This window comes from Poecilia reticulata, chromosome 7, assembly GCF_904066995.2.
Source record: "Poecilia reticulata chromosome 7, P_reticulata-male-v2, whole genome shotgun sequence".
Classification (NCBI taxonomy): domain Eukaryota; kingdom Metazoa; phylum Chordata; class Actinopteri; order Cyprinodontiformes; family Poeciliidae; genus Poecilia; species Poecilia reticulata.
The window spans coordinates 1,368,837-1,392,070 of record NC_088836.1 but is presented as its reverse complement, the minus strand read 5'-3'; the positions used below and the strand labels follow the sequence as shown (position 1 = coordinate 1,392,070).

Genomic DNA, 23,234 nt, shown 5'->3' with positions numbered 1-23,234 from the left:
CAGGGAGGCCAACTTCCTGCCGAGATAACAGGAAAGTCAGTCATGTTTTGTAGAAGTGAGACAGGAACCTGATTTGTTCCGACTTTCTCTGCCATCTAAATCTGCAGCTGGATGTATGACAGGTTGTCAATAACAACGCACCGCTGTGTAAATTCGGTGCGACTTTTGTTAACCGGATGTGACTGGCTTGGCAAATTGGCTGCCCAGGTGAAAACACAGAGCTAAAACAAAGCGAGTTTTTCTGCCAGTTCCTCTGAAGCAGATGTGATTGAGCTTTCCACTTGAATTATGCATCACTGGAATGGAAAGAATGACTCCATGCTGCAAACACACAGTGATATAAATCAAGATGCAGTTATTAGGAATGAGAACGGTCAGTCTGGATGCTCCTCTACAGAAAATTACTGTCTAATCAACATGCTGCACTTATTGACCATGGTTTACTTTCACATCTGAAGAAACCTTTTCTTCATTCTTTCTGACATCAGCATGCTGTCATCAGTACAGAAAGCGAGCCACAACATTCTCAATAATCACATGATCATGAATTATTTCTGAATGAGGTCCATCTGCTCAGTTAATACGGGTACAGGTGACTTTGGGCAGATGATGTAATAATTTTTTAAAACAGGAAATATTAATGTTTGGAGATGTTATTTGGTAGGCTTTTCCTCAAACAGAAAAAACAAGTTGTTTCTAAAGTCAGAGTATATGAATCAGTGTGGTTTTAAAACCACATCAAAAGCATTTGATCATGTTAATCATGAAAAATTGTTTCATAAATTGAATGAGAGAGGAGTTCCAAAATATTTATTAAGAATATTAGTGTATTGGTATGCTCACCAAAATATGTCTGTAAAACGGGGAAACTCTGTATCATCTTCTTTTATGTGGGTAATGGTGTGCGACAAGTAGGCCTGTCACGATAACAAATTTTGCTAGACGACTGTCTAAAAAATTATTGCGATAAACGATAATATTGTTTCAAGACCTTAATGTAAATGACTAATACATGCGATTTCCTGATAGATACACCTTATTTTCAAAAGAACACGTTACACTGGTACTGATAAAACAAAACAACCAAAAACAAAAATAAAATAGATTCTCAGTCTCCATTAACAAAAAACGTACTTGAATAAAAACTAAACAACATAAAGCCAAAGTGGAAATAAATACTGCATTCAACCAAAAGAGTGAAGATTATGAAGTCTGTATACTATATTGCGCTTCAGTAATCACTAGATTTAAATAGAGAAAACGGGCACATCCGACTACCTAATGCAGTAGTTCACACTACACCATTTTTTGCCCCCTTTCTCCCCTTATGACAATCTTAGATCTAACCGATCATCCTGCAGTGTGTGGTGTTACGGTAGATCGTCGTGGCCTAAATCAGGGGTTTTCCCTGTCTGGGAGCTTAACGCTGAATGTGACAGGTAGCCAATCAGAAGGCGTGGATTCTCCTCCGTGCTTTCTGAGGGGAAATTACTGAGGGGAATCCCAAACAGCTGACATGCACAACATGAAGTCCAGCAGCGATTGGAGATGCTATGTGGAAACATCATTAATGTTTATTCAACATTTCGTGCAAAGAATATAGAAATGACAAGGGGAGGAGTTGGAGCCAAATTGATACTGTAGTTGATAAACCCGGTAAGTTTTCAGCTGTTCTTCGTTAACGTGACAGAAATAGGTTATAATGATTTTCATTCAGTCAGGACTTTACGCTGACTCTAGTCACATGCATCACAGGTAGATTCTAGTAAAGCATTGATTAATGCCTGATTTTAAAATGAATTAACTGGACTTGTAGCCATTATTTTGTGCCCATGTGGCTGGGCACCACACGGCACGATGAACCCGATCGAACCGTCATACCTAGGATTTCTGTCGGCTAATGTGTCTCTCAGGGTTTGAAAATGGGCCGACAACTTGTGTAATGTGCGCTGGACATTAGACTAAGGAAATGAGGGAGGGAGGGTCAGTGGAGAGCACCGGAGCAGAGCCTTTTTCATTCAGTGTCATCAACAGAAAGAAAAAAGGCCAGAAGAGACGATAAAGACAATAATTAAAATGAGGTCGATAGGTTTAATTTATCGTCCGATTAATTGATTTATTGTTTATCGCGACAGGCTTAGCGACAAGGCAACATTTTATCTCCTTGCCTTTTTAACCTGTATATGGATGATTTATCTAAGCTGCTGAATCAATGTAGGACTGGCTGTCGTGTTGGTAATGGAACCGATCTGGTGATATTCTGTCCATGTAGTGCTGGTCTGCAGCAACTGTTAAGGGTTTGCTCTCAGTATGGGTTACAGCATGATATTAAATATAATGCAAACAAGAGCAACATCATGATTGTCAAGAGCAAAGAAGACACTAAATGACCTTTTCCTGACTTCACCCTGTCTGGCAGCATCCGCCAGGTCACTGATGAGGTCAAATATTTGGGACATTAGATCTCGGATGGCCTGTCTGATGACAGACATTTACATGCAGCGTTGTGCTCAATATGTACAAGTTAATATGCTCCTTTGGAAGTTCTCCATGTGCTCAGCATCTGTCAAAATTGCACTTTTTAAAGCATATTGTACTCCAATGTATACAGCCCACCTGTGGCAGCGTTACAGGAAAAGCAGTATGAATACATTTCAGGTTGCTTATAATGATGGCATGAGGGCGCTGCTTAGAGTGCCGCGATGGAGTAGAGCTAGTCAGATGTTTGTATGCCAATGTACCAACCTGCGCGGCTGTGCTTCGAAACATTATGCACAGATGTATGTGTAGATTAAACTCTGAAAACAGCATCATTTAGACTTTGACTAATCCTGTTCAAAGCTCAGTGAGATTCTTCTCCAGTTTGTGGAATCATTGGCGCATTAGTTTATATATCAGTGATTGATTATTTTTTATATTTTTTTTCTTTTTCTTTATTTTTTTATTGTTCTTGTTCTGTCCGTGTATGGACCATAATTGTGTCTAAATAAAGATAATTGAATTGAATTAAAAAGAGACTGTCTTTGACTTTGATCAGCCCTGATAGCAGACTGGCTAGTTAAAACATCAAAAATCTAATCCATCTGTCAATTGGTCATACTTACCACAACACTCTTCAGTGGGAACGTTTCTGCTGAGTGAAGAAAAATCTAAGGAAACTCTGCTGTTCCTTCAGCAGAGTTCATCAACAGGACGCATCAACAGGTTTTACAGCAAGTTTTTTCTTTTCCTTTTGAGCTTTGAACCTCTCTCTGTTACGGAGCATCTGACTTCTGACAAGCTGGCTTAGTACACACAAATACTGCTAACTAAAGAAAGCATAAAACATCAAATCCAGAATAATAATTTGGTCTTTATTTTACAAAAATAAAATTTTAATGAAACTGCTTTCTCTCACTCACAGTGTGACATCTCCTCTGCTCCAAATAAATCAACGCTAATGGTAGGCAGGTTAAAAAAAATGTAATTTTGCTACAGGTTAGAATTAGAATAATCAGCTAATATATGTATATTGTTTCTTTGTGCTTTATTTATATTTCTTTTCTGCATCCAAACTTTTTCTGGAAGCACCTTTGCGTGTTACAGCCGTGTCTCCCATGCTCCTCACATTGCATGTCTAAGGTACCTTGTTACCAGAAGATAAAAAAAGAAAAGGTATCAATCAGTTTGTCAGATGGGACAGAAATTCATTTTTTGATTCCCTGGGATTCACACTAATGAGTCAGACAAGCTCAGATGGGGCTCAGCTGCAGTAACAGAGATATTGCACATGATGGTCTCTTTCCAGCAAGGGACGTCGCGTTGTCGGGAGGGGAAACTGCTCGTGATGCAATCCCACCAGAGACGAGTAACAAAACCATGAAGCTCCTTATTAGACCGCAGAGCAGCTGCCAATTACAACGCAAATACGCAGAATACACCAAGGACTGTCACTGTGGTGAACCCAGGGAAATAAAGCATCCTCTGCAGCGGAAACAGACACTTCAAACTGACACGGAGCACACTCACATCTACCAGCTCTGAAATCCTCAGCAATCTCTCCATCAGTCTGGAACAGAAACCAAATGTAACAATCTCCTTAACAGTGCGAATAAATCCAAATGCTTAAAGCCAAAATATGACAAACACCCACAGAGACTGAACAAAACAAATTGTTTCCAAATATCAAAACATTTGCAATCAGACGTCCTTCACTAAAATCCAGTGCTACCTTCACAAGTCACCCTATTTACAAAAGGAGACCATCTCCATGTAATTTCATCTCTAAATCTTTGATAAAAAAGTAACAAAGGCAGCTGCTGGTCTTCATGCAAAACTCCAATTGTGGTAGAAAACTAACTCTGTACATCACTCAGAGCGCATCAAGCAAAGCAGGCCAGCATGAATGAAGGATAATCCTGGAGAAAACCTGGCAGAGATTACAACAGGAAAACATACAGTCTGAGCTGCAATGCAATGTTTACATCAGATATCCATGATGAGCTAGAATGGCCCACGGTCCAGACCCAAATCCAAATAAGAATTTGTTACAGGACTTGATAAATCCAGTACACAAACGCTTTTCATTCAATCTCAATCAATCAATACTTTATTTAGGTAAATTACCCACATTAAACACATGACACAAACAAAACAACAATAAACAAACCCATAATTTACCAAAAAAGGAATAGGCTGAAGCCAAGCTTATTCTTGCCTACCCTGTTTTATACAACAACCTACCAGGATATCTTCACAATACATATATAAATCTACTGTACAGCGTAAGATGTTATCATTTTACATTTTAGAGCTCTTTTGAAACTCACCAAGAAAGGACATAACTTAAAATCATCATTCAATTCATTCCAGTTTCACACCAATAACTGAAAAACATCTAGACTTTATCTGGCTTTTCTCTTTTGCACATTGACATATAAACAAACATAGCAAATTATATTTATTCCGTCTTAAATTAAATAATTTCTGAATACCAGAAGGAAGACTTTTGTTCAATGCTTTATACATTATTTCCAGTATTTATATATAAACAATATATTTAAATATTAATATATTACTTTGAAAGAAGAGTTTATCAGTTGGTTCATGGTATCCCACCTTATTAACTCTTTAACCACTGATATGCAACCCCCCGCAGGCCATACAGTTCACATTTGCCTAGTAGTCGTTCATGGTCAATAGTGTCAAATGCCTTACATAGGTCAATAAACAGACCTACTGTATTAAGCTTCTGGTCAACTGCAGCCAACTCTACAAACTCCATCACAGCTAAAGTTGTGGAGCCGTTCGTTGTTCCTGAAGCCGTACTGCTGCTGATTCAATATATTATTTTTATTAAGAAAGGAGTCCAACCTTTTTATGAATAATTTTTCCAAAATTTTTTAAAATTGCAGTAGCAATGATATCGGCCTGTAATTTGTTAAAATTTGCTTGTCACCACTTTTATGGAGTGGAAAAACCTTTGCTATCTTCATTTTGTCAGGAAAAGTTCCAGTTAAAAATGATGTTACAAATATAAGTGAGAGGTTTAATAATACTATAAATTACCTCTTTCACGAGAGCCATATCAATCTCATTACAATCTTTGGATTTCTTATTTTTAAATTTTTTAACTACATCTATTACATCACTTTCACTCACTATTCCCAGAAACGGAAACATTGTATTAATATTATCAATATTATTAAATTTATTTATTTATATATAAATAAATAATAAAAATAATAAATAATAGTGATTTATTTATTTATCTCTAGCCTTTGGCAATGTATTTACTAAATTAGGACCAATATTAACAAAGCACTTATTAAAGACTTCAACAATATCCTCAGTTTTTTCCACTGTAGTGTTGTTATGTTTAATACATGTTGGAAAATATCTATCCTTGTTATTTTTAATAATACTATTAATTGTATTCCAAGTACCCCTAATATCACTGCTGTATTTTTGCAGTAGCCTATCATAATAATTCTGTTTTTGTTTCCTCAGCACTGTTGTTAACTTATTTTTATATTTTTCTTCTTTTTCCCGGAGTTGGGCACTAATGAAATCCTTATACAACTTGTTTTTCTTTTTAGATGATTTCTCCAAACTCTGTCATCCAGGGAGTCAATCTATTTTTAGATATTTGTTTATATTCTTTAAGGGGACAATAATAATTATAAATTCTTTCAAATATTTCCAAAAACATATTATATGACTCATTAACATCATCAACATATACATTTTGCCAATTATAGTTCAATCATTCTACTTTCATTTTTTTCTCAGCTTCAAGTGATTTTACTCTAACTAAATTAGTAATTTAATTAGTGATTAGTAATTTCCTTTGTAATTTGAGCCCGAGCAACTTTGTAAAAGAAGAATATGAAAACCTTTTAGCCTCCAGACAGGCAAAAATGATAAAGATTTATCAGTGTGCACTGATAAATCGGCCCGGTTTCCTTAATGTTGGGGGATCAGCAATGGGTCGACATTTAAATGAGAAACCGATCTCATTTAGAAAGTTCTGAAAATCAGCCACTGTCTTGTTGTTCTGCTGAGAGAGAGGGCTGACGGGCAGACTGGACCACCAGGTCACGTCTGCATATGTGCGGTTAACTATAGACACGCCACTGTTACCAACTGCATCAGCCAAAATCAGTATCTGTCAGAAAACTGCAATCGGTGCAGCCCTACTCAGACTCGCTACTGTAACTGCACAAAAACTCCATAAAGTGTTGACTGAGGTGTGAACAAACACAAATGCACACCACACTTTTAAGATTTTGATTTGGAAAAAAAGAACATAATCCCAAAACAATGGATGTTTTCCCTCCCCTTCACAACTACACACTGCTGTGGTTGTAAAAGGTCAGAATGGGAGAAAAATGGAAACATATAGATATAAAAAAAGCAACTTAAAGGATCTTGCATTACAGCAAAGTGCAGTTCCAATCAACTCCAAGTTCCCAGAAGCAACCTTGCTGCCTATGGGCAGCACGTAAATGTTTGTTACCATTTTTACAACCCACACACCCTTCCGAACACACAAAATACAAGGGTGTTTTCACACTTTATCTAACAAAAAAGGGTTTTCCTGAACCCAGTTCAGCAGTTTACGGTTTTGCAAGAGGAAAACACCCATCCAACAATCAGGTGCAGCTCAGAAAGAAGGTTGGCGAAAAGTGACTGTGAGGCCCACAGGAAACGTAAACGGCAGTGATCAGCCGGCTCACAGCAGATTAAGGACTAAAGCCAAAGAGAGGCACATTTGTGTGGTTAGAGTTTGCACAATTGAGGTCAACTGAAGCTGCTTCTGCTTTTTTAAAGTCTGCCTTTCAATCATCCCCAGCATCATGCAAGACGGTTTCCGGGAACCAAGCTCTTTAAACAGAACAGATTAAAACCCTTCGTGTGCACTGGCACGGGATGCATGTCAGAAAGTGCACCAGTCTCCAGAGCCATGTGGAAGCTGACTGGTGCCACTCGCTGCCGAGTCACCTGAGCTGGATGAACCAAGGTCGGGGTTTCCTACAGGATCCTGGAACAATTTAAGAGCAACAAATGCTGAAAAAAAAAAAAAAGAATTATGCAAAAGACGAGGTTTGAACACTCCTCTCCTTTTGTGCGGCATGCAAACAGGAAGTGAAAACATTGCAATCACAAAGAACAAAAGCCGATGTTTAAAATGAAATTAAGACAGCAAATTAATTACAAGTTGTTTTTTCCAGGTGAAGAAGCAGCCGTTTGATTTGGCAGGGAAAGAAGGACAAACAGCCAGCAGAACAAAGTGCTGCCTATCAACACAAAAGAACCAGATGTCATTTTTGGACAGGATGTATGGCTTTTTCTTAAAAGGAAGTACATGACACATGTGGCTGGCCTCTAACTTGGTTGCATTCAAACTCAGGTTTGAAAGCAGGTTTGAGCACTAAAGTGTTTTTTTGTTTTTTTTGAGGAATTAACCAATGATCAGGAAGTGCTCTACCTCACAGGTAACATGGCAGTGAAGGCAGCATGCCTACTGCTACCAGATCGCTCCAACCACAACACTCTTTGGTGTGAATGCTCCTGCTGAGGGAAGACTTGGCGTTAGCTCATGTATGTAGGGTGTTTAAAAATGAAGTCAGAGGAAGAACAAATATATGAGAAACTATTTAAGAAAACTGTATTTTCCACACAGTTATTCTGGCTATTAATTCAGATTCTACAACACTTAACTTCTACATACAACTAGAACACAACTAGAGCAGTTGTTCTTAACCTGGGTTCCATCGAACCCCAGGGGTTCGATGAGTCGGTCTCAGGGGTTCAGTGGAGCCTCTGCCATGGAGGTAAAGACACACTTGTGTAAAGTCGTGATGACGCCCCGCTTTGCCATCACTTGCTGCAGAGGATCACGTTACATTGCTTAGCCAATCAGAGGATCCAGTTACATTGCTTAGCCAATCAGAGGATCACGTTACATTGCTTAGCCAATCAGAGGATCCAGTTACATTGCTTAGCCAATCAGAGGATCACGTTACATTGCTTAGCCAATCAGAGGATCACGTTACATTGCTTAGCCAATCAGGGCTGCGGAGGAGCCCTGATTGAAGGAGCTCCATTCTCAGCATGGATTTGAACTTGTGTCTTTCATTACTTCAGCAAAGCTCACAGTTTTTACCAAATTCTGTAGTCTAAATCTGCTCCTTAGTCGCATCTTTTCTGGGTTGCTACTGCCTCTAGTGGCATGGGGGTGGTAACACAGCTAGTATTTAGAAAGTATTTTGTGTGTTGGCGGCGGGAGGGAATAAGAAGGGTTCGGTGAATGCGCATATGAAACTGGGGGGTTCGGTACCTCAAAAAAGGTTAAGAACCACTGAACTAGAGCAAGTCACCCAAAGATGTTAATTTGACATTCAGGAAAAAAGTGAGCCAAAGCAAACTTGAGAAGATTCCAGAATATATAGAGTACAACAAATATCAGAGCTAAGATAAAAATGCACACACAGACACTCATGTTTACAGTTTGTAAGGCTAACCAAGCGAATCATGCTAAGTAGTTAGGAAGTCAGACTGTCTAAATGGCTATCTACCTAAATAAGTTCCTTTGTTAACAAAGACAAAAAAACACAAAATCTTAGCAAGTATTTGGTCTGATTTCTAGTGCAAATATCTTACTACTCTTGAAATAAGACAAAAAATAACTTAGAAGTAGCTTTTCAGTAAGATATATGAGCTTGTTATAAGACAGTAATTCCTTAACATTAATGAAAAAGTTGTAGTTCCACTTGTAGATTATTCCACTTATAACATGGGAAAAATGTTTTGCTACAAGTGAAATAATCTATTAGTGGAACAAGAACTTTTTTTAATCAATATTCAAGAATTACTGACTTAAAACAAGCCCCTAAATCTGGCTGAAAGGGCACTTTTGTAAGTTATTTTTGTCTTATTTAAAATGTACTGAGATATCTGCAATGGAAACTAGACCAAAAATAATTGGCAAGAATTAGTGTTTTTGAGTGATGGTGTTGAGGTAGACTAACAGCACTCTCTTACATACAGTGTGACATCACCCCTGAGCCCAACATAGATACTTACTGACCACTAAACAGCAAGAAGGCAAGAAAAATGGTAAAACATTTGTAAAGTTGAAAAATGTGGAGAAACCCATAATCTCTGATCGGTGAGTCTCTAGTCACAACTGAACCTGAGGCATGCGTGACCTCAAGCTTTTTCTTATTTGAGGAACACCCAGAGTGTCGTTATGGGCAGGGGGAGCTAGACGATAAGGTGTGAAGACAGAGATGGATCATATGCTGGTGTGGGGTACTGTTCGCTTCACCGGGCAGGGGAGAGGAGGAGCCCTGCTGGCGTCCTGTCCTGTCCTGTCTGTCCACCTGCAGCCGGACCAGAATCCTTGGTTTGTATTAGAGCCACAAACACAAAGACACAGACACATGCTTAAAAGCAAACGGTAACTTCTCAGAAGGGTTAATATCAGCCTCAGTCCTAATTACTGCAATGGATTTCATAACTCAAAAAAATCTACACTGTCATAATTACAAAAAAACAGAAACCAGCAGGGAAATAACTAGAGAGAAGTGAAGAAATGTCAAAGTGTGTCAGGCTGCAACATGGGACTCAGACTCAGATAGAGCTCATGCTGTTGAAGTTCATGGTATGTAAAATATAGGGGATGTTGATGAAGAGTCAGGTCTCAAGCAGAAGCAGAGCATGCAATTCATTGTTAATCTACTGTGAATATTTGGAGGTCACTCGACTGGTGATCTCACAGCGTCATAAATATTCTACCATACTAAACCAACTTTATTTATAAAGCACTTTAAAACAACCACAGCTGATACAGAGTGCTGTACATTAAAACACAGCATAACAATAAAAAATAAAAACTCTTACAGTTTAAAAACAAACAAACATACAATTTAAAACTAGATCCCGCTGGAGTTGAAAGCCAAGTAAAATAGATGAGTTTTAAGACGAGCTTTAAAAGTGGACAGTGAAGGGGCCTCTCTGACCTGCAAAGGCAAGTCGTTCCATAACTTAGGGCCCATGACAGAGAAGCCCTGTCCCCTCTGAGCTTCCTCCTGGATCTCGGTACCTCCAAGAGCAGCTGATCTGCTGACCTGAGAGACCGATAAGGTACGTAGGGGTGGAGAAGCTCAGAGAGGTAAGGCGGGGCAAAATTATGTAGAGATTTTAAAACAAACATAAGAATTTTAAAATGAATCCTAAAATATACAGGCAGCCAGTGAAGTGAGGCCAGGACAGGGGTCACATGCTCCCTCTTTTGAGTTCCTGTCAAAAGTGGTGCAGCATCTGAACCAGCTGCAGACGACTGACTGACTCCCAGATAAAGTGCGTTACAGTAATCCAATCGAGTTGAAATAAAAGCGTGGATCACTGTTTCAAAATGCTGCCTGGAAAGAAAAGATTTCACTGACGCCAATCGCCTTAAATGATAAAAGCTGGACTTAACCACAGCTCTGATTTGGCTGTCCAGTTTGAAATCACTGTCCACCTTAAAACCAAGATCTGTAATAACAGGTTTAAAATATGCCCCCAGGGTCTCAGGTCAACAGAGGAGGACTCACAGGAGCCACTGGGTCCAAACACCATCACCTATGTTTTGTTTTCATTAAAATTAAAAAATTTCAAGGCCAACCAAGCTTTAATATCACCCAGGAGATGTTTGATGGAATGGACATCCTTCTGCTTCAGGGGCAAATAAATCTGACAATCATCAGCGTAACAATGAAATGAGATCCCATGTTTCCTAAGTATAGAACCCAGAGGCAGTAAATAAAGTGAGAAAAGCAGAGGGCCCAGAATTGAGCCCTGCGGGACACCATAAGGCATTGAAGCAGCAGATGATTCAGAGTCACTAATCTTCACTGAAATTGTTCTCTCCTCCAGGTAAGACTGGAACCATTTAAGAACAGTGCCATCAATACCTACAACGAGCTGTAATCACGATATTAAAATGTCATGGTCTACTGTGTCAAAGGCAGCAGTTAAGTCAAGTAAAATCAGAACAACATGGTGACCAGAATCACACGCAAGAAGGATGTCATTAAAAACTCTTATTAAAGCAGATTCTGTGCTATGAAGAGGTTTAAAACCTGACTGGAAAACCTCCGGAATGCCATTGTCATCTAAAAACTGTCAGCTGGCAGTACACAATTTTTTCTAAAACCGTAGAAGGAAAAGGCAGCTTCGAAATAGGCAGATAATTAGCCAGAACAGTAGGATCAAGGCCAGGTTTTTTAAGCAGTGGCTGCACTACTGTATTTTTAAAACTAGCAGGGACCACACCTGAGGACAGACTGCTATTTATAATTGTAAGAACAGGCTGCAGTATGCTAGATAAAATATCATAAAAAAATTGTGGAGGGACAGGATCACTGTTTTTAACATCTGACCCACACCTGAACAACACAGAGCGCAACATTAGTGTGTGAACACACTAATATGTGTGTGTTACACTGATTAAACAAGGCAGCTTGTAATGGTGTTGAAAATGAGTGTTGGAAGCACAGGTTTCATATCTCATACCACCAACACAATACTCCTCAATCTTTATATTTCCAGTACAAGGTTTTCTGAAATCATGTCATTACAATGTGACATTTTTCAAAAGAATCTGCCAATAAATTTCAACCAAGCCTTTTGGAAGCTTTAATTATGCCTGTCACAATAACACATTTAGCTGGACGATAAATTGTCCCAGAAGTTATTATAATAAGCAATAATATTACTGTTTTCAAGTAATATAACAATAATCACATAATAATGCAGGTCTCCGTAAAACAAAATTGCTCAAACCATCAGACTGAACTTTCATCATCCAGTTTTTAGGTAGAAAGAGAGAAAAGAGAAAAACAATAAATCATACAAATGGAAATTGTTGAGATTGTTTTAATTTATCATGTCATTAATTGATTTATTTATTATTGCAACTAGCCGAAATGCAATGTATGTTTTTTTTTTTTATCTGATGGAACAATGAATCCCAAAAGACTGATCAGGAGGATTTTGCTCATAATGGAAAACAATTCTCCATTATTGCTTTACTTTCTGAATAGAGAAACTGATTGTTTTTTCTCCCATTTATCTGGTTCTGGTTCTGTGTGATGAGAGCAGAGACGGTGGCAGCAGGAATAAACCTTGGCCATGTTTCCAGTCCTTTCACCCGTGGCTACATCAGCATTCAGTAACAATGCTCGGCCGTCTCGCTCAATTCACATACCTCACAAGAGACCCTGTATATCAAGAGCAAGCTCCAACACTTGTCAGGGTTTTTTTTTTTTTTTTTTTTTCAAGCGGGCCCTGAGAGCCCCCTTTTCAATTTGTTGCAGTTCCCACACCTTCAGTAACAAACCTCTGACTGAATCCCAGATCCAGGACTTTTCTATGCGGTTCTCAGGTCACCAGCCTGAAACTCTCTACCCTTCCCTTCCTCAAGCAAGAGAAAACAACAACAAGGCAAGAACAATGACCCATTAAGCATCTCTCTTTTAAAAGGAGGAGGATTGGGGTAACCAGCCACAGAGGGAGACAGGGCAGTTCTGCAGAGGGGATGGGGCCATTTTGGGGCCGACATGGCATGAAATCCAATAAATAACTGAAGAAATCCCCTCTTTGTAGCCGGAGACCAGCAGAGCCCGAGAAAGGCCCGTGGTGTTGCCACAATGAAGGACCCCAGAAAACCATGGCAGACTTCTCTTTCTCCCAGAAGCTGTAATTCACATCTCTCCTCAACCCCCCCCACAAGGAAAAAACAAACTCCCACCGCTCCTCCTTCACCCACCAGCCAGTCTCTAGCTGTCTTCCAAGAGAAACTCTTTTTGGCAGACCCAATTGCCAAAACACAAAGTCGTCTTTGAGCCTCGTCCAGGTTTTATTCTTCACCCTTTTCTGCTCCTCATCTCGCTCACTTCCGCTTTGAAGGACTTTAAGCTTCAAGGTTCTTTGAGGGGCTCGTATGGGCGGAAACAAAGCTCCACTGGGGGTTGCAGGGGGGGGGGCTCAGAGGAAAGACAGGAACATTAAGTCAGGGAGTTCCTGTCTGTGGCCACCGCCTCGCCGAGCCCACAGCAACATCGGATGATGGCGTTGATATAAAACCAGTCAGGCTTTTTCAATATGCTAATAACGTTATTAATAACGTTATCTATACATCAGATGTTTGGGCAGCATTCAGAGTTAAGAGAACACATCTGTTGATGTAACTCTACCATTTGCTTTAAGCTATAATTGACATAATGTGTCAACGGGAAAGGCTTGGCTCTGGTTTGCTTTACTCTCTATAAATGTGGCTTCCTGTTGACAGGTGACATGTGGCGATCCGCAGACAACATCATGGACCAGATTGCAAAGGCCATCTGGAGGTTTGGAAGTGTGTTTTTGGTGCAGACAGACGTAAGGATGACAGACTGAATCACAGTGTGGCGGTGAGTGAGCCGTCAGAGGACCGTGCATCAACACCAGACCCCCACAAGGAGGAAAAGACGCAGGATCGTGTTTTAAAAGGTTAATGTCAATACATCAATGAACAGAACAAGCCGCACCTGGTATTCAGCTGGACAGACATAAACAGTCTGCACAATCGTGAAGATTAGGTAGCGGCAAAGAGATGAATTAGGGCCCAGGACGACACAATAACGGTAATTTGGGAAAGCATGTGGGCAGATATTACAGATCATTCTCTGATCAGTAAAAGACAGAAAGCAGCAGGTTACACCTCTTTATGTTGTGGGGAAATAAAGGTTTTTATAGCTTTGAAAACACTGAAGCAGCTGACCCAACAACTATCAGAGTATCTGATCTGGGAAGCCATTGTTGCAAACGAGACGGTTTTAGTTTCCACTAAAATGTTTCTTGTATCATTTGGTATTCCACCTCCTCTGGAGCCACAGGGACAAAAGAGCTTAGAGATTATAATGAATCACATGCAGTCGCTTGGTATAAGGCTTGTAGAATAAAAATACATATTACAGTACTGGTCATTCCTTCCTTAAAGGTACAGATGGATGTGGACAGAACTGTAGTCTCCATAAACATGTGGGAGGTTTGTACAGAAATAGTTAAAGAATTTGTGTCACACAAAACTTATGAGCGTCACCACAGTAAAGCCACTTCAAAATAAAAGTTCTGGTGCAACTAAGCTCCAGAAAACATCAGCAGCCATCATGAATAATGAAATCAGAGACAGTAAAATTGAAGCTAATGATTAAGAGTCTGTCTCCACACAAAACTATTCAATTACCAGAGGAAAAAAACTGATGTTCAGATTTATTACATTTTATCATAGATTAGACAAACACATCATAAGAATTGTTTTTCCAACCTCGTCAGGACTTAATTAGATGAAGCTACTTCTCATTCAACTGATGAGGTAAAACTGAGAGAAGTGAAAACGACTTTGACTAGGCCATTCCAACACATGAATATAGGTTGTTTTAAACCAAGCAGCTGTTGCTGTGGTTTCATGTTTAAGGTGAAAGGTGAACATTCGCTCCATCCATCTTCCCTGCAATCGGATCTGCTTTCCTGTCCCGGATGAGGAGAAGCATTCCCAGAGCATGATGCTGACCACACCGTGTCTCAAACACGGTACACTCAGTCTTAGTGTACAGTTTGGTGTCATCTGACCAGAGTGCCTTGCTTCATGTGTCAGTTGCGTCTCCTAAGCGGTTTGTGGCAACCTGCAAACAGAACTTCCTTTCTTGCTGTGCTCTTCTAAAGAAAAGTTAAAATCTCAATGTTTTTTCCTGGTTGCATATGAGAAGGAAAAAACAGCGCCATCTGCCTGCTGTCCCATCCACACTCCGCAGCATTACTGGAGCCATCCTGAGAAAGTAGATCTTCAAACTCACGTCCCATCAATCAACACGCTGATGAACACTGAAGGCTTTTCTACACGTCTTCACTGACTTCTGTTCCACACTGTGCTTCTTCACTGTATTATCTGATAAAGAGATGATGACTGTTTCACTGAGCAAACAAACGGCAGCTTTCTACTGTACCACAGAAAGAATCTGCAACAATATCTTGAAGAGGAGGCTGAGTGGGTTTTTCTTTTTCTTTTTTTTTTGCTTTTATATTATACCTTTGGGGCTAACAGTGGCTCAGACATGTTAACTTGAATTCTTAAAATTCCTAATGCAGTCACATGCCTTAAAGAAATGGCTTATCAACACATGACTATAAAAAGCACAGCCAGATTAAGCTGTAACAGACAATTATCCCCGCTCCTTTATAGTGACTTTGACTGGTGCAATACTTTCACTGCAAGGCACCAGAAATGTCCCAAGTTAAGAGTTGTTTTGCTGAACCGTTAATCAGTTTGATTTGCAGAAGCAGAGAGTTTAAAACCTTGTTAAAATAAAAAAGCCACAAAGCCCAAGTAGCTGCTGTACCTGCTGCTAAATCTCAACAGATCACCCTTCCGTCCTGCTGAATGCGTCAGTGTACATCTGACTGCAGCCGTGCAGCAGTGAGCTGAAACCACCAGAGTTGTGGCAAAGATGAGAGTTAGAATCTTTAGCTATTTATACTCTCCAGCCAAGAGAAATTTGATGCTGGTCTTTCCCACAGAGTGGGGAGGGCAGGAGTGGTGAAACAGAGAGGAGGTTTAAAAAAAAAAAGAAAAAAAAGAGGAAATAGGAAAGAGGTAGACACATGCTTCAGCTTGTGGAGGAAGCTCAGAGCGGCTTCCTGTATGTCTGTCTTCCTCTAGCTTCGGCTCGATGGCTCTTTGTGTTTGTGTGCGGTCCTGGGCACGCGTCATCCTGTTTGCTTGTCTAAACAACAGCAAGAAACGCATCAAGAGGCAGATCAGAGAAACATTTCAGCAGATATGCAGTCACTGGATGTGACCAGGTATAAGATTCTATGGGAAGACAGCTTAACAAGCGCATGATACTTCTAAAATCTACTGGACTATCATACGTGATAGTCCAGTAGACTCAGTTTGATTGATTGGGAACATTTGTTACATTTTCAGCTGCTGCAGTTCACTTTCACACTGCACTGTGCCAAACAAACCAAATTAATTGAAAAAACTGTTCCTCTTCTAGCCTGTGGGGGCGCTAAGTTAAAGCTTTCTTCTTCCCCCTATGCAAACAAAACTGGAGAAGCATCAGATTTTAGTTTGTAGGATTTCTCTTTTTGTTGGTAAAAACCACAAAAATACCGTTTGCATATAATTCTGTAACTTAAATGACCAGCTTTAAGTTAGCTTAGCTGTCTGGCTTTATATGAAATAAATCATATTAAAGAATTATTCAAAAATATAATTTTACGAACAATTCAGCAAACTTGAATCAATGTTTGAGCATTTTGAATTGATTTCCAGGACTAGGAATGTAATTACAGAATTTATTTTTTTCTGCATCCCTAGTCTACAGTCTGATTGGCCTTCACACACACATCCAAACCTCACCAGAGTTCTCTTCAACCAAACTCAAACCGAGGTTTGTGGGACCAGAGTTCATCTGAGCATTCACATCTCCCCCAAACAAATCAGACTTTACAGGCAAATAAAAGTTCAATTAAAGTGGACTAAACAGGGATCTCATTAAACGCACTTTAAACTGCAGGAATGATTTCAGGTAAAAACTTTGAAACCTCAACAGTCACACACCAAAACACAATCTAGCTGAATTCACACATCAGCATTAGAGCACTAATCTCTCTTGCATGGCCCAAAGCAAAAGTCAGATTTCCAGATGTTTCCCCATTATCCTTCCTGGTCATTCAAATCCTCTTTCACATCTCAGAATTAATAATAATAATAATAATAATAATAATAATAATAATAATAATAATAATAATAATAATAATAATCAATTTAATTTATAATTAGTCATTTAAAAGTGGAGTATTCTCGTCTAAAAAGAAAAGTTTTCAAGCCGGTTTTAAAATCGGACAATAATTGCGGGGCTCTCAAATAGTCCAGGAGAGAGTTCCATAGATGAGGAGCCACAGCAAATGCTTGATCACCCATAGTCCTTAGTCTTGATCGAGGAAGGTGGAGAAGATTACAGGCTTGGGATCGTAAGGATCTAGAAGTTGAATGTGAAGTAAGGAGGTCCTTCAGGTAATCCGGTGAGGTTCCATATAGACAGTGATGGGTGATAAGTGCAATTTTATACTGAATTCTATAAGTTACAGGAAGCCAGTGAAGCTCGTAAAGAGCAGGTGTGATGTGATCAAATCTAGGAGATCTCACTAGGACCCAGCAGCACCGTTTTGCTGGGTCCTAGTGAGCCAGCAAAACGGTGGCTCACTAGGACCCAGTGAGCCACTGGGTCCTAGTGAGCCTGAAGGTGTTTTCTGTGGACTCCAATAAGCAGCAAGTAACAGAAGTCGAGCCTGGAGGAGACAAAGGCGTGGATGAGGGTCTCAGCATCAGAACGGGAGAGAAACGAACGAATTTTGGAAATATTGCGAAAAAAACAGGTTTTAAGCAGGTGCTTAATGTGATTTTCAAATGAGAGATGAGATGATAACACCAAAGTACTGATTTATTGGCCTCATATTTCCACTCTTGTTTTTACAGAATGAGATTCAGTGAGACATGGGTCACTGTAGTAAAAAAAAAAAAAAAGAAAGTGGCCAACAACCATGTTTTTGGTTTTGAAGAAAAAAAACCTGAAATCCAGCAGGTATGACGCTAGTGAGCGTTTTGGTGTCGGTGAAAATCCAGTTGACTGGATCGCATCAACAAAGCCATGCTGATAGAGAGGAAATCCCCACAAATCTGTGGCGTTAAGAAGCGATCAGACACCAACAGGGCGGGGGGATGTCACGACAAAACGTAAAGAAGTAAAGAAGCAGTTATCAGTAGAAACTTGGAAATAAAAAGACATCAGCTTGTTCAAATTAGACGTCCTCCACTCTGCTCTAAAACTGAAATAGATTTTTAAGCAATAATGCTGAGCAAACACAAGTCTTTTTAATCTCCATTGGCTCCATCCTTCCTTCCCCTTCCTCACTTCACAACATCCCTGCATGCACATCCTACTAACAGTGCTGGATGAGGTTGTTAGAGCTGGTAAGTGTCAGGGGATGAGAGACATGCAGAACAGCTGAGAGGCCCAGGCTGGATAACCATTCATTTAGTGTGTCAGTGAAACTGTGTTTTCAACTGTTTCACTTTAAAAAAAACACTAAAAGTTCCCATCCTTCTGTCACGACAGTGTAAAGTTACGCTCCGCAGAAAAATCCGCCAACAGGAGGAGGTCTACTGTAATGACATCCTAAAACTTTCACAAGACTTTTTCATTAAAAGCAATTCCATTCAGGTCATTTTAAATGTTTGGAACCCGGAGATTTACTAAAGGTCATCGCCCTGTGAGAATCTGAAACTGGCCCATTCAGAATCAGTGCGGTCATTCTGATGAAGAAAAAGTGAAGGGTCCAAAGGTTTGTGAAAGAGCACAAAGTCAGAGGAAAATAAAGGGTCTATTTTGAAATGCTGTTCAATCTGCAACATGGAAAGGCTCAATCAGAGGAAGAAAAGGAGAAGCTAAAAGGGACTACAGAAAAATCTGAGATTTATGTCATTTTCTAATGACATAAATTTACTGTACATGGAGGTACAGTAAAATAAAAATGTGGAGGCGGGCAGCTGAAACCCTGTCAGTCACATCACAACTTTAGTTCCACATTATCAGATTTTACAGACTTCACCAACATTCAGCATGAAGGACAGCACTGTGGTATCAACAGGCTTAGAAACCCTGAGGTAAAAACCTCACACTCCATTTCCACTGATGTTTCCTCATGCAGCTCTCAAAACAGGGAATAAGTTTCACAGTTTATCTGGGTTTGGGATATAAACAACATGTAGAATTGGAAAAACATACTAACAATTTGATTTCATAATCAGTTTGTTGTCATTCCCCTATCACTGCCTCTTGATTGTGCTGCTCTCTAGAGATTTGAACCCCCCACCCCAGTTCCTGATCCATACTTTATCTTTACTGAAAATGCTGTGAGCTCCCTTATCAACAGCACAGAGAATCTGGATGGGGGAAAACCTCTGCTCTCGCTGGGGGGGGGATCCACAGGGGTGGTAAAGCAAGACATCATGTCACAACCACTGCCATACGAAACCCACCGGCCATTTTACTAATGCCCAGTGGGTTTTATATGGTGTAACACTGAACCTCATTCTGTGTTACGCCACAATGAGGTTCAGATCTGGGTCTGAACTGGTGATGAGTCCATCCAGAGAAAACATCCAACATAAATTTCCAAGAGATGAACTGAGTGCTATAAAAGTAAAAGTGGGATAATAAGTTTTCATCACATGGCTGTTTTTTTTTTTTGATCATGCATGTTCTGAGTGACAGGATGTGGCTCTGCAGGCAAACAGAACTTTAAAGAAATACTTAACATGCAACAGCATAGAGGAAAGAGGGAACTAACGCCAAGCTTGACAAATATCTGCCAGACGATGAAAACAGGAAAAAGCCAGGAATCATCTGGATGCTAATAAATACGTCTCTAAGAGTAAGAATGGCAACAACCAGTCTTTCCCCTCCAACCAGCAGGAAGCCAAAGGACAGAAACTGAATAGGCCATTTGCTCCAGGCTGAGGCTTTGCATTTGAGCCTGACCTCTGACTTTTCTTCTTATCACAAACGGAGGTTGGAGGGGGGCAATAAAAGAGGGGAATTTCCCCTCAGCAATTAGCACTGTATTATAATAAAGATGTCTTGTGCAGACCACACATCCATAATCTGGTCACAGCTGGAGGCAGGCGCCACCTACAATGAACAAGTAACTGAGGTGACATGGCAGAGGTGAAGCAAGACGACAGCCAGAAGCGATGAGCTGAATAGTCAACTGCAGGTGGGAAGCAAACTACTGCCCAAAGCTGAAAGGAGCATGCAAAACAAAAAAAACAAAAACAAATGACCAGTCAGTTCATTCAGAAAGGAGATCCTGAACAATGACTGAATAAGAAACTGCTGACAGTAGTTTCTTATCTGAGTCAGGGGAAGGTGTGGAGCTGCAGCTCAGTGGCTGTGATTATCTTTTTTTTTTTTTTTTTGCAAAGCCCCTTTGAATTCATGCCATCTTTCAGCATGTCAGACCTGAGCTTTAGCACACAAAGGAGAGGTGTGAATTCAGCAGTCTTGCTCATAACATGCTCCTATCAGTGAACTAGACATCCAAATAAGAAATTTTCTGCTTGGTTCAATTGTAAAACAATCTGATTTTTTCCCCTCCTGATTAACTAAATGCACAAAAAGGCAGCTAACCAGAGAACCTGTGATTCTGTGGTTAGCTTCATTAACATTAGAGACACATGCTTTGAGACAATGAGTTTAACTTAAGCATTTTTCTCATTTATGAGTTTCATAGTAGGGCTGGGCAATATGGATTTATCACAATATTTTATAGTACTATTGTGATAATCATAAAAGGGTCAATATGAACTGTTTATTACTGCTTTAGGTGACTGAATGGCACAACAATCATAGCTCCACAAACAAGAAAAAATGTATAATATGCCTCCCTTTGACAGCAGTCACATTAAAAAGTGTGATTTGTATCACTAATTGGTCACAGTAACTCCATTTAAACATATTTTGAAATGTATGGGTATTTATTGATACTTTTGAGAAAAAATGGTGAAATTAAAAATCCCAGCAATAGACAGCTTTGAGGGATTTTAAACATCGTTAATTGAATCTTATCTTGACAACAATATCAAAATTCTTATGATTCTTATCAAGATTTACTGTGAAATGTATCACAGTAAATGATAAACGATACTATAAATGCCCAGCCCTATTTTAAATTGCTTAGAAAAAAAGGAAACTTGCACATTTGGAAACGGGAGGTGGGGTCATTAAAGACGTGAAGGGTGCATGTCTAACGATTCAAAACTAAGTCCTAACTTGTATCGGACTTGAAACATTAACATGGGATTCACATCTGTCAAAGTGGAGAAGCAGAAAGCAGGGTAGTCAGTGCTGCACCTCATGTGGGTAGTCATTTGTGCCGCTTTGTGTTGCAGACAGAGGAAAGTGGATATCAGCACCCAGAGAGAGAGAGAGAGAGAGGGGGGGGGGGGGGGGAGAGAGAGAGAGAGGGGGGGGGGAGAGAGAGAGAGAGAGAGAGAGGGGGGGGGGGGGTTAAATGCCAAACTTACCGACTGAAGGAAGAGCAGCGTCCGGACATAGTCCCGCTCTGTGTTGAGTATTTCGTTCAAAACGCAGAGCCGGAGCCGCTGCTGTCTGTCCGAGTCCTTCACGACGTGAACCCCGTTCTCATGATGCCCCTCGTCCTCTTCCATAATGGAGAAAACAGGTCGAAATCTCTCAATAAAATAAAATGTAAAAAATAGCTAACATACAAATCAAGCGTTTTCTGTTTGAAGTATCCGCACTCCTGACAGGAGACCTGGTTCAGTCCATCGTGCCGAAGGAAGTTGTCCAAACCTCTCGCAGACAGAGCGGTGATGCTCGACGCGTCGATCGCACTGCAAGTAAAGTTCAGGCGAAAAGTAAGAAAACCAGAAAGAGAGAGAGAGAGAGAGAGAGCCTGGTGGTGAGAGGAGGAGGAGAAACCGCTATGAGCTCACAAACACAGAGCTGTATGTCTGTCTGTCTATCTGCTGCTGCAGCTTAGCTTCTACCTCTGAGACACCCGGAGAAACACAACACGGTAAATAAACTGGCGTCACACTCTGGTACCCCAAAATTAAAACAACAAATTCACCGCGTACTTACCCTGGCGATTGTTAAAACAAATTATTAGTTAACGTTAACAACAGCCGAAACAAAATTTGAAGTGTAAAAAAAAAAACAACCCCATCAGAGAATACCCAAATATTTACTAAAATGTAAAAAATAAATAAATTAAAAAAAAATAATTCACTGAAACTTTAGCAATAATTAAGATCCGATTTTTGCTACCATGTCAAGGCAAACATTAAATGTTTAGCAGAAACTTAATCAATATACAATTTAGTATGTCATTATATTTAAAATTGAATGTAAATTGTAAACTTTGAGCTTTTCTGGCCAAACAAATTTAGGAGAAAATCGCCCTCTGGTGGATTTAACCGAAGGTGCATTTTCTAGGCTGATATAAAGAAGGCATGCACTGCCTTCTTTACAGTGTTGCTGAAATGTACGTTGTTGCACATTTCAGCAACAACGTAAATCAATGTGCTTTACATGACAAAAAGAAGAAGCAATTTCTCATTTCTGTGAACACATTGCAAATTAAAACAGCAAATGGTACACTTTTGTATGTGTTCACCTCTCCACCCAACTGGCACGTACCTCACAAAGAATCAAGTACACCCATCCCTTTCACTTCTCAAGCTCAGCAGCCAAATCTATAAGGTAGCTTGGCACACCTGTGCTCAGAATGATCTCTCTTCAAATAACTTGAGCTTAAAGCTTCCTCAGAGACTCCACTGGTAGGATTGGACATTATTCTCAGTTTGCATCATTCAAATTGCAGTCAGAAGACCAAAATAGACTTGTTTCATGCAATGGTTTTCATAGTGATGGGTAAATGAGGCGTCATGAGGCGTTTCGACTCATAGCAACACTGTATTGATACTGTGTTGATACTGTGTCACTCAATACTGACACCTGCTGGACATTAAAAATTCCTATGTAGTGATTTGATGACCAAGTCTATACAATAAGATTTAAGTCGTTGTATTTTATTGAATAATATATGTTGTATTATGTAATATCTTCAGTTAC

At 39.8% G+C, this 23,234-nt stretch overlaps 1 protein-coding gene across 3 annotated transcripts in view; it reads right to left on the bottom strand.

The window, feature by feature from the left end:
* The window catches only part of prex1 (phosphatidylinositol-3,4,5-trisphosphate-dependent Rac exchange factor 1), a 134,057-nt gene extending 111,811 nt beyond the window's left edge, over positions 1 to 22,246 (bottom strand). For 2 of the 3 annotated variants that reach the window (XM_081608565.1, XM_081608566.1), the window contains exon 1: positions 21,662 to 22,244. In XM_081608565.1, coding sequence (XP_081464691.1) covers positions 21,662 to 21,805 — 144 coding nt within the window. In that variant the 5' untranslated portion in view covers positions 21,806 to 22,244. Of the gene's footprint in view, positions 1 to 21,661 lie in introns of all 3 variants that reach the window. The other variant, XM_081608567.1, reaches the window with a different exon arrangement.
* Positions 22,247 to 23,234: the final 988 nt, after the last annotated feature.